Below are 12273 nucleotides of genomic sequence, written 5' to 3'. Positions count from 1 at the left end.
TCCAGCTCTTGCCAGGTCTGCCACGGGGTCTGCCCCTGGCCGGTGGCAGGAGTGGGTGGAACCGGGTGGTCGTGCCTTCTAGAGGAGAGAGAGCTGGGGGTGCCTGGGATACCCCTGCTCTGGGTCTGGGGAGCAGGAGTCCGCCAGCCCTCCAGCCACGCCCTCCATGGCTAGTGGAGATAGGCTCGTGAAAAGGGCCGGGTTGGGGCGGCGGGGAGCAGGTGACCCCCAAGGGGCGCGGGGCCCTAAGGATCGGAGCTGTGAGGTCCACTGTGTGCCGGCGGAGGCTGTCTTCGAGGGTGCTGTGCGTGTGCAGCGCGCGTGTGCACGGATCTGCGGTGTGTCCTGCGTGTCCGCGGTCACAGGCTGCAGGGCCCGCGGCCGGGGCCGGGCGGGGCGCGGGCAGGGTCCCCTCCTGAGGCGTGCCGGGCCCCCAGGCTCGGCGCTCTCGGCCCAGCACGAGACGAGCGGCGCGCCCCAGGGCCCCGCGGGTCCGGCAGGTGCAGGGGAAAAGTTTCCGACCCCGAGCTACATGCAGAGAAGTTTCTCGGCCGATCCGGCGGCGCCAAAGCCTGGCCAACACTGCCCCCTCGTGGGCGCTCGGGGACACTGCGGCCGGCATCCGCCGGGGTAAACTGAGGCCCGGCGCGCGCGGAGGGCTGCGCAGGGCCCCCGCAGGAGGGGTGGCGGCACCTGCGTCCTGCGAGGCCGCAGGCTCCCTGGGAAGCCAGGTCCGGGCGTGTGCGGGAGGAGGGGAGAGACCTCCGCGGGGCTGAAATTCTCTCCAGCCAGCTGCGGGCGCCCATCAGCCGCCCCAGGGTTTGTCCAAACTGTCTGGATCTAACTACCGCCTTTCTCCTGGAGCCAGGACCCCTCGCCAAAAAAAAAAAAAAGGCCCCGCCATCCACAACCCATCCGCGCACCAAGCTCGCCATCCACACCTGTCCAGCCCCATCCCACCTGGAACCACCTGCTTCCGATTGACCTGGGCGCCCGCTCTGGATTCCCTGGCCGACTCCTCATTGGCCAGGAGGTGGCGCTAAAGACCCGGATCTTGGGCCGTGGCCAGGTTTTGGGGACAGAGGATGGTTTCAGGGGGACAGGAGGGCGGGACTAAAATAACTGTGCCCGGGGGCGAATACAGGCAGAGCCGCGGTAGGATGGGGCTGTGGGGGCCGCACAGCGGTCAGGTAAAGCCCAGGCGGTGTCTGCTGCCCCCGCGCCGCCTATTAGGCCCCGCCCACCCACAGGCTCCCCCTCGGTGGCCCACAAGGTATGAATACACCCAGGACCCCCGAAGGCTGTTCATCCACACAGCGGGCTCCGTCCTTGGGCTGGGGTCTGGAGGCCCTCACCCCATACAGAAAGACCCACAGAGCAGCCTCCGGCCGAGTGGGGAGAGGAGGGCGTCTTCACTCCAGGGCTCAGAGCGCTGGCGGGTGCGGGCTGATCGAGGTCAGCAGAGGCCTGGCTCCAGATCTGAGGCCACCAGGACCTCCCACCTTGCAGCAGGGAGTTCCCCTGGAACCTGGGCCCTGTGGACATCTTGGTCCCACCCCTCAGCTCCACCCCATTCTGGGATTCTACCCCATTCCTCCCTGCCTCTGGCCCAGGAACCCCCCAGAGAACCACACCAGACATCCACAGAGGCGTCTACTGTGAGACCTAGTGGCAGACCCCAGCCACATGGGGTGCACGTTTATTTGTGGGGTGAGGGAGGACTCATTGCCTGGCCTGGCCCGGGCGCCCCTGCGCTGGGGCTCCGGCGGACGCTCACCTCTGTGCCCTCTGCAGGGCCTTGAAAGGCAGGAGGAGCTGGTAGTCCTTAGGACGGCCTCTCTTCAAGACGGACTGCAGGACCAAGCTGGGCAGGAAGGACTCCTAGGGCAGGAGGAGGACCAGTGGGCGCCGCCAGGACCTCAGGCAGGAGACAGGGCCACCTGGATCCCGCAGGGTTCTGCACCTCAGCCCTAAGGGGCAGGTGCTGTTCTTGGTCCATTTTTACAGATGAGGAAACCCAAACCCAGACAAGCCCCACAGCCTTAGGTTGCTGAAGCCGGCCGCGCGGCGTGCCAGCCCGCCCCTCGCGGGCTGAGCTTTGAGGGAGGCGCAGGCGCAGAAGCCCCCTGGTAACTGAGTAGGCCCAGCTGCTCACCAGCTTCTGGGTCCAGGAGCAGGGCAATTTGCCCAGCTGCTCCAGGGAGGTCTTGAGGTCTCCCCACTGGCTCTGGGTGGTGGCCTTGGGGATGAAGGGCAGGCTGCTGCTCATGCAGGCATCCTTAGAAAGGTTTTCCTGCAGCTCCTCTGTGAGTCTGGAGGAGACAGGGGCCTGTGAGTTCCGTGGACCCCAAGTCCCAGGCCCACCCCCGCCGAGGTGGGACCCCAGCCTCCCGCTGCAGGATGGGAGGCCTGCAGGGCAAGGGATGGGCAGTGCCTGGGCGTCCTGTCCCCTGCCCCGGAGCCTCACGTGCTGGGGTGGGCCCAGCTGGAGGAGCTGGCCTTGGCCGCCTCCTTGCCCCTGGGGTGCAGCGGCTTGGGCAGACTCTCCAGCCATCTCCCCACACTCCCGAGCACCTGCTCCGATCCCACAGGCAGGGCGGTTGTCCTGGTATTGAGGTCCGGCTGGACAGCTGGGGAGAGAGGGCAGGTGAGTTCCGTCCTGGGGCCATAGACATCTCTCCCCTCCTCCCTCAGGCAGCTCCCCAGAGCCTCCCCTGCGCCAGAGAGGCCTTGAGTTTTAGAACAGCCTTGTATGGCTGTTCTTCCAGGCTGTGCCCCCCAGTACCCTACTCTGGTTCCAACCCCAAACGGCCCCTTTCCTGCAGAGGGAAAGCCATTACTGCTCGGCAGAAATTCTAGAGACGGTGCTGAGACTCGTGGGGAGTGGCGGGCAGCCGAGAGTCTCCGGGCTGGGAGCCCTTCCTGCCCCAAAGCCACTTGGGCTGGACAGGGACCCCGAATTCCCCAGTGACTGCCTCAGAACAGATGGGGCTGGGAACCACAGGCTGTCTCAGGACCCTGGGGTGCGGCCAACAAGTGTCTTCCAAATGCTATTTGTGTGTGTGTGTGTGTGTGCGCGCGCGCGCACGCACGCGGGTCTGGGGATGGAACCCAGGGGCATTTGACCTCCAAGCTACACCCTCTGCCCTATTTTTTTTTTTTTTTTTTTTTTTTGCGGGTCTGGAGATGGAACCCAGAAGCTTTTAACCTCTGAGCTACATCCCCTGCCCTATTTTTTATTCTTTATTTGAAACAGGGTCTCACTAAGTTGCAGAGGGCCTCACTAAGTAGCTGAGGGTGTCCGCGAACCGTGATCCTCCTGTCTCAGCCTCCCAAATGCTGGGATTACAAGCGTGCGCCACCACGCCCGGCTCTCTGCCCTATTTTTTATTCTTTATTTTTGAAACAGGGTCTCACGAAGTTGCAGAGGGCCTCACTAAGTAGCTGAGGCTGCCCACGAATCGTGATCCTTCGATCCTCCGGTTTCAGCCTCCCAAATGCTGGGATTACAAGCTCGCGCCACCACGCCTGGCTTCCAACTGCTATTTGCATGGAATTGTTTCTCCTGGGAGCCTCCTGTTCTTGGATTTGGGAGGCAGGCACTATGGCTTTTATTCCTGGCCCCCATGACACCCTCACAAGCCCCTTCTGCCTCGGTTTCCCCTTCAAAGAGTAAAAAGTTAGGTGAAGATCACAGCTTTGATCTGCAACTCCCTGTGACTCTATGGGGGGCAGGAGGGACCCCGCGGGAATCAGCAGAGGTCCCTGGTTTGTAGGACAGCTCACAGCCAGGTTTGGGAGCACCTGTTTTCTGAGAATGCACACAGTAGGCACTCAATAAACAGCTGCCATTTCCTGAGGCCACACATAGTAGGTGCACAATATATAGCAGCAGGGGGTCGCTTCCTGGGGGCCAGGGGGCTGCTGGGAGCTGAGAAGGGGCAAGGCTGGGTGCACAGGGAAGCGGGGAGCTCTGTAATAGTTGTGCTGGGCAAGGACTTCTGTGTCTGTCTCCCCACTGCTTCCCGGCACCCATGCTGGCCACCGTGCCAACATGGGCACCATCACACCCATCCCCAGAGGGCCCTGGGCAAACTTCTGGCTGGCAAGCTGGGCCTGTGGTCCCAAGCTTCTTTGCTGGACCACTGGTGCCAGGCTTCCCCAGGGAGACAGAAGCTTCCTCTCCTTGACCTTCCTGGCCCCTGAGGTCTGTCTTCAAGGGCACGGAGCTGGGTGCTCCCGCTGCACCTGTCGACTGGCCCAGGAGGCTGTGGGTGCCGGTTTCGTGGCGGGCGGCCACCACGTGTGGCAGCGAATCCTTTAGGGGTGGCCAGCCCCACGCAGCTGGTGTCCCCTGACCACTACTGGCACCTGCCTTGGGATACCTGTCCGTCATCCCTGAAGGTCACCCTGACATCCTCCGGAGAGGCCAGATCAGGTACTTCCTCTGCAGGGTCCCTGGCCAGCCTTCATGCCCAGAGCCAAAGCCACCGCCCTCTGCACTCCAGGCTAGAACTTTCTGGACTCCGAGGGCTCCCCGTCCCATCTGCATACCTGCACAGCACCGTTCCCAGTAGCGGAGCGCGCTGTCCCGGAGGGTCTCGTCGGCGAAGCGCACCCGGAAGGGACAGCAGCGCCGGCGGGAGCCCAGGCCTTCCCTGGAGGAGCAGGGGCTGAGCACAGCCTTCGCCTTGCAGGCTTGTGTGCCACGGAGCCTGGTGACAGGGGAGAGGGCGGGACGGGCTGAGACAGAGGCCCCTGTACCCCAACACCACGCGGGGTCCCGGACAAGTGGGCTTGTCTTCCAGGACAGGGGAAGGGCCGAGCACTTGTGCCTGCAGGCCCTGGGTCGGTCAAAAGCATGCAACCGGCAGCGTCCCACAAAACCCATGTGCTGTTATCCCCACTCCGCAGCGCCTCCGAGGGCGCACAGCTGGTGAGGCGGAGCCCAGGTCCGCAGCCTGGTTCCAGAGCTCTGGCTTTATTATATCCAGCTCCTGAGCAGAGTGTGCGCTCAGGAGTCAGGCGGCGGCCTTCACGTACACCGAGAGCCTCAGGTTTGCTCTCTGTAAGACAGAAACTGACACCATCGCGCCCGCTGTCCAGGGTTGTAGAGATGCTGGCCGGTGTAAACATCCCTAATTACCATGGCAGCGGTGGCCACACCCCATCCTAGCCGGGTAACATGAGGCAGACTGCCCTCAACTACCCAATTTGCACTTTTCTCTCCTTTCTCTCCCTCCTTCCTTTCTTTCTGGTACTGGGGATGGAACCCAGGGGCGTTCTGCCTCTGAGCTACACCACCAACCCGTTTTTTGGTACTGGGGATGGAACCCAGGGGCATGCCATCTCTGAGCTACACCCCCAGCCCTATTTTTTAGTCCTTGTTATTTCTGAAACAGGGTCTCACTGAGTCTTGCTAAATCGCCGAGGCTGTCCGCGAACCATGATCCTCTGGTCTGCTTCCTGAATGCTGGGATTATAAGCGTGCGCCACCATGCTGGCCCTATATTCTATTCTGTGTGTGTGTGTGTGTGTGTGTGTGTGTGTGTGTGTGTGTGTATTCTCTGTGTGTGTGTGTGTGTGTGTGTGTGTGTGTGTGGCGCGCGCGCGCAGGACTGAGGATGGAATCCAGGGGCATTCTACCTCTGAGCTACACCCCCAGCCCTATTTTTTAATTTTTTGGTGGTTTCTGGAAGCCCTTCTACCTCTGGGCTACACTCTCAGGCCTATTTTTATATTTAAAAAAAAAATTTTTGGAAACGGGGGTCTCTCTTTTTTTTTTTTTTTGGTGGTACTGGGGGTGGAATTCAGAGGCTTTCTACCTCCAGGCTATACTCCCAGACCTTTTTTTTATTTTATTTGGAAACAGGGTCTCACTAAGTTGCTGAGAGCCTCACTAAGTAGCTGAGGCTGGCTTCGAACCCGTGCGATCCTCCTGTCTCAACCTCCCAAGCGCGGGGATTACAAGCGTGCGCCAACACGCCTGGCTTAAAACGGGGTCTCTTAATCCAGTGCGGCTGGCTTCGAACCTGCCCGATCCTCCTGTCTCCACCTCCCAAGCACAGGGATTACAAGTGTTCGCCACCACGCCCAGCCCCCCAGCCCTATTTTTTATTATTTTTTATTATTTTATTTTATTTTTTTGGTGGTACTGGGGTTCCTGGAAGCCCCTCTACCTCCAGGCTACACTCCCAGACCTATTTTTACATTTTTATTTGGAAACAGGGTCTCCTAAGCCAGCGCGCGCGGCTGGCTTCGAACCTGCGCGATCCTCCTGTCTCTGCCTCCCAAGCGCGGGGATGACAAGCGTGCCCACCACGCCTGGCTTTTTTTTATTTTTTTTTGCATGTCTAGGGATGGAACCCAGGGGCATTCGACCTCTGACCTACACCCCTTGCCCTGTTTTTTATTCTTTATTTTGAAATGGTCTTACTAAGTTACGGAAGGCCTCACTATACAGCTGAGACTGTCCGCGAACCGTGATCCTCTAGTCTCAGCCTCCCGAATGCTGGGATTACAAGCGTGCACCACCACGCCCAGCTATTCTTTATTTTTTTGAAACAGGGTCTCACTGAGTTGCAAAGGGCCTCATTAGATAGCTGAGGCTGGCTTCAAACCTGTGCAATCCTCCTGTCTCAGCCTCCCAAATGCTGGGATTACAAGCATGTGCCACCATGCCCGGCTCCTATTTATTTATTTATTTATTATTTTTAGTGGTACTGGGGATGGAACCGAGGGGCATTCTACTTCCAAGCTACACCCCTTTCCCTACTTTTTATTATTTTATTATTTTATTTATTATTTATTATTATTTATTATTTATTATTTTATATTATTTTATTATTTTTTTGGAAGCGGGTCTCACTGAGTTGCAAAGGGCCTCACTAAGTAGCTGCTGCCCGCCGCAAACCGCGATCCTCCTGTCTCAGCCTCCCGAATGCTGGCATTACAAGCGTGCGCCACTATGCCCAGCCTCCCAGCCCCTCTTAATTTATTTGTGTATGTGGGAGTGGGTGGCACTGGGGATTGAACCCAGGGGCATGCTACCTCTGAGCTACACCCTTAGGACTCTTTATTCTTTTATTTTGAAATAGGGTCTCACTAAGTTACAGAGAGCCTCACTAAGTAGGTGAGGCTGGCTGTGAATCTGCAATCCTCCTGTCTCAGACTCCCAAGTATTGGGATATCAGCTGCAATATTTCCCTTTAAATTGTGTGTTCTGTGTTATGGATAGGATCATACCATCCTCATAGGAATTGAGTGTGTGTATCAAACAACTTCTGTGAGTTCTCAAGTCCAGGATGCGCAGAAGGTTTGTGCTCCCCAAAAGGTAGCTCGAGTGTCCACATACAAAAGGCGAGACCTTTGCATCTGCAACTGTTCTGCAAGAGGGCCTGCTGGGTCCACCCACGGCTCAGCCATCCAGCAAGGCTGTGTTCAGTCTTACAGGCACACGTATTTATGTATCTACACCCATTTTCTCTGAACACATCTCCTTGGGGGTGCACAGAGTGCTTTTCGTGGACCCACCAAAGAGCCAGCAGCTGGTAGGAGATGCCATGGGACCTAGTTAGACAATGGTCATCCTCCTGTGAAGCTCAGCGTTCCGCCCTGCAGGGCCAGGCAAAAGCATTCCACACCGCCATCTGCTGGAGCTGGGTCCTGGTGCTCCCTGGAGGGCCAATGGAGCCTGTGCTAAGGACCCGTGTCCCCGCAGAGCCTGCCGGGAATATATGCTTGGGTAGGTGCTCATGTATTGGCTCTTGACTCTGAAAGCCCACGAAGTCCCCATCCCTGCTCTTGTGCACATTTGAGAGTTGAGCTCCACTTTTTTTTTTTTTTTTTTTTTTGCAGTACTGGGGTTGGAACCCAGGGGCATTTGACCTCTGAGCTACAGCCCCTGCCCTATTTTTTTATTCTTTATTTTGAAACAGGGTCTCACTGAGTTGCCGAGGGCCTCACTAAGTAGCTGAGGCTGTCTGCGAACCGTGATCCTCCTGTCTCAGCCTCCCGATGCTGGGATTCCAAGTGTGCGCCACCACGCCCGGCTCCCTCTCCCCTCTTAAAGCCTGACATTCGGGCTCAAAGAAGCTCTAATTCCCAGGCTATTATCCTACCTCTGTCTCTTATTTTATTTCCTCAGTATTTTTTTTTTCCGGTACTGGGATGGAACCCAGGGTCATTCTACCTCCAAGCTACACCCCCAGCCTTCTTTTTTATTTTAGTCTTATTTTTGAAACAGGGTCTCACTGAGTTGCAGAGGGCCTCATTAATTAGCTGAGGTTGACAGAGAACCTACAATCCTCCTATCTCAGTCTCCCGACAAGTGTGCACCACCACGCCTGGCGTATTTCTCCAGCATTTGACACAGAGTAAAATACAATCAAAATTAAAAGAAAGCCAGACCTGGTGGCGCACGCTTGTAATCCCAGCATTCTGGAGGCTGAGAACGGAGGATGGCGGTTCGCGGACAGCCTCAGCTACTTAGTGAGGCCCTGTTTCAAAATAAAGAATAAAGCCGGGCGTGGTGGGCACGCTTGTAATCCCCGCGCTTGGGAGGCGGAGACAGGATCGCGCAGGTTCGAAGCCAGCCACATGCGCTGGCTTAGGAGACCCTGTTTCCAAATAAAAATGTAAAAATAGGTCTGGGAGTGTAGCCCGGAGGTAGAAGGGCTTCCAGGAACCCCAGTACCACCAAAAAAAAAAAAGAATTAAAAAAAAGGCTAGGGTGTTACTCAGAGGTAGAATGCCCCTGGGTTCCACCACACACACACACACAGAAGAAAACGCTGGTGGGACGGCGAGAAGAGCAGGTTGATGGGTGAGGACCTAATCATGGGTGGATCAGAAATGATGGTGGGTGGCTGGATGGATATGTAAATAGGCGGGAGATGTGTGGAGGGTTCAGGACTAGACTGGGATCGCGTCCTCTGTTTACGAACGAATACAAGTGTTTGCAGGCAGTTGGTCACTGCAGTAATAGATGAGCACTGAATAGCTGGCTGGCCGTATTCGTGGCCAAGGACAGGGGGTTGTATGGGAGAGCGAATATATCAGTGGATTCCTGTGTGAATTCCTGCCTGTTGGTAAATTTGATTAATGAATGGACACATGGATGGATGAACTCCTGAGTAAAAAGCCAGAGGAAGGCAGAGAAGGAAGCCGGGCCCCTCCCTCCAGCCGACTCCCCCCTGCCCGCCCTCCCCGGGACTCACTGGTTGGCCTGTCTGACCGTGGCGAACTGTGAGTGGTCACTCCTCAGGTGACCCAGGACAGGTATCTGGTGGAACAAAATCTTCTTGAAACGGTCCTGGAAATGTGAAGACTGGCCCCTGGATGACAGAGAGGCCACGGCATGAGCCTCCAGGGTCCCCCAGCTGGGGGCGTCCATACGGCCCCGTCCCCACCACCAAAGTCCCTGCCACTTACCACAGGTCTGGGAGGACTGGGCAGCTGGAATGCAGGGAACCCGGGCCGTCGAGGTGCTTGGACACGCCCCTCCGCGGCCGCGGCGGGGCTGAGGGCACTAAGGGGTGGAGGAGGAGGTCAGGGGAGAGCTAGGCCCTCTAGTTTTTTTTTTTTTTTTTCTTTTTCTTCCAGTAGTGGGGATTAAACCCTGGGCCATTCTACTTCTGAGCTCTCCCCCAGCCCTATTTTTTTTTTTTTTTACATTTTTATTTGGAAACAGGGTCTCCTAAGCCAGCGCGCGCGGCTGGCTTCGAACCTGCGCGATCCTCCTGTCTCTGCCTCCCAAGCGCGGGGATTACAAGCGTGCCCACCACGCCCGGCCCTATTTTTTATTTTTTATTCTTTATTTTGAACCAGAGTTTCACTAAGCTCATAGGGCCTTACTAAGTAGCTGGGGCTGGACCAGAACCCGCGATCCTCGTGTCTCAGCCTCCCAAGGACTGAGATTACAAGCGCGCGCCACCACGCCCGGCGCGCCTCCACTTTTATAATTCGGGGGCCACAGCGGACCTTCCAGGGAGGTTCTGATGGTGGGCGGGGGTCAACTCAGCAGCCCGGCGGGCACCCGGACCGCCCCGCCCTCCCGCGGGCCCTCCCCCTCGCGCAGGCCCCGCCCTCCCGCGGGCCCCGCCCTCCCGCAGGCCCCGCTCCCTCAGGGCCCCGCCCCTCACGCAGGTCCCGCCCCATCCGACCCCGCCCCTCGCGCAGGCCCCGCCCATGCCCCTCCCTTCCGCAGGCCCCTCCCCTCCGCAGGCCCCGCCCCGCGCCCCTCCCCTCCGCAGGCCCCGCCCCGCTCCCCTCCCCTCCGCAGGCCCCTCCCCTCAGCAGGCCCCTCCCCTCCGCAGGCCCGCCCCGCCCCGCCCCCTCCCCTCCGCAGGCCCCGCCCATGCCCCTCCCTTCCGCAGGCCCCTCCCCTCCGCAGGCCCCGCTCCGCGCCCCTCCCCTCCGCAGGCCCCGCCCCTCCGCAGGCCCCGCCCCGCGCTCACGCTGCGGCTCCGGGGACTCCGCGCACTTCCGGTACAGCTGCTGCAGGAACTCGCGGAACTTGCCCGGGAGCACGCCCCCCAGGAGCGCGCCCAGGGAGTCGGGGGCCTCGCCCTCCCGGGCCCGGGGCGGCCGGGGCCGGCTCCCGCAGGGCGAGCCGGGCGGCAGCAGCGGCGGCAGCCGCAGGGAGCGCGGCCCCGGGCGGCCCCTGGCGGCCGGCGTGGCCGGGGCGGGCCGGCGCGCCGCGGGCCCGGCGGGGTCCAGCTCCTGCCACCAGGAGCCGCCGCCCCCGGGGGCCCGCGCGGCCCCCGCGCCCCTCGCCGCGGGCAGCCGGGGCAGCTGCGGGCGCCGCCGCCGGAGCCCCCCGCTGCGGGGACACCCCTGGGGCGCCACCTGCTGGGCCCCCCGGCCGGGGCGGCGCCGGAACATGGCGGCGGCTCAGCTCAGGACATGCTCATGGAGGCGGGGCCGGCAGAGACCAGCCCCCGCGCCCGCGGGCGCTGCGCCCCGGGAAGGCCACCCGCTGGGCGACGGTGAGCGGCTCCGCGGGACGCGCTCGGCCTCTGCGCCCCCGAGAAGTGGCGCGGCCCCCGGGTTGTGACGCGCGGGCTGACCGCCGCGGGCGTCGTGCGGGCTGGGCAGCGCCGGCCTCTCGCCGCCTGAAGGCCGCCCTCCCTCCGGGCTCTGCCGCGCTCCTGCTCACGCCCTGGGCGGCGAGCCGGGGTCTGCCCGGTAGAGGGGCCCCGGCCTGCGGGAAGGGGCGCGGCCCCGTGCAGGTGACATCTTAGAGCCTCCTGTCAGCACCCGCCTGCAGCCTCCCGGCCCCAGTGGGGCCTCGACGCGGAACTTGCTGGAAACACCCTCCGTCTGATTCAGTGATCCGGGGTGGAGGCAGACCCTTGGAGGGAACCCAGGGCGTCTACTTCCGAGTTACACTCCCAGCCCTTTTTATTTTTTATCATTTTGTTTTGTTTTTGAAACAGGGTCTCAGAGAGGCTTGCTAGGTTGCAGAGGCTATCCTCAGATCTGCAACCCTCCTGTCTCAGCCTCCCAAGTCCTGGGATTACAGGCATGTGCCACCATGCTGGGCACTGAGCGGCTCCTTTTTTTCTTTTTTGAGTGGTACTGGGTATCAGACCAGGGCCGTGTGCACGCCAGGCAAGCGCTCTACCACCCAGCGACATCCCAAGTCAATACACGGATTTATAACATCCTCCCTGGGAGACCGCCCCAGTGCCGCGCTCTGACACCAGTCTCCTAGCCTGCTTCCCTGCCCCACCCCACTCCTGGATGGTCCTCAGCTCTGCTCTGGATCCTGGCTGGTGTCACACTCACCCTGCGGAGACTCCTGGGTGGGAGTTTAGCGCCCCCAGACAGGAGGGCTAGTCTTGGGGAGAGCCCATCTTCCGCTCCTGGTCTCTCTGCCGGCCCCTCCTGGCTGCCGCTGGGGTGTGTTCAGAGTCATTGTGACCCGTCCCTCTTCACCCAGGGCCACCCGAGGAGGCACTGAGGTGGGGGGGGGCTGTGGCCACACTGGGTCCCGGTGCTCCTGGCCCATCACCCTTTCCAGATCCAGGAGGCCAGAGTGGGCCATGTTCACCCGGCCGAAAGTGGGACTTCCAGATGGACATTAGGACACAGACGGCCGAGCCGGGCGTGGTGGCACACACCTGTAATCCCAGTACCTGGGAGGCAGAGACAGGAAGATCACAGGTTCACAGCCAGCCTCAGCAACTGAGACCTTCCACAATTTAGTGAGACCCTGTTTCAAAATACAATAGGGCTGGAGGTAGAGCTCAGAGGTAGAATGCCCCTGAG

General features: G+C 60.1%; 1 protein-coding gene across 1 annotated transcript; it reads right to left on the bottom strand.

The window, feature by feature from the left end:
- Positions 1 to 1039: 1039 nt before the first annotated feature.
- LOC308272082 (uncharacterized protein C9orf50) lies at positions 1040 to 10884 on the bottom strand (the record flags this gene model as incomplete). Its single annotated transcript, XM_080708872.1, has 8 exons — positions 1040 to 1166; positions 1778 to 1881; positions 2156 to 2312; positions 2468 to 2630; positions 4555 to 4715; positions 9219 to 9335; positions 9433 to 9529; positions 10458 to 10884. 8 exons carry the CDS (start codon positions 10882 to 10884, stop codon positions 1040 to 1042), a joined length of 1353 nt encoding a protein of 450 aa, XP_080564998.1.
- Between the last annotated feature and the right edge of the window lie 1389 nt (positions 10885 to 12273).

This window comes from Muscardinus avellanarius (genome assembly GCF_963383645.1).
Source record: "Muscardinus avellanarius genome assembly, chromosome: 13".
NCBI lineage: Eukaryota > Metazoa > Chordata > Mammalia > Rodentia > Gliridae > Muscardinus > Muscardinus avellanarius.
This window is presented reverse-complemented; position numbering and strand designations above follow the sequence as displayed.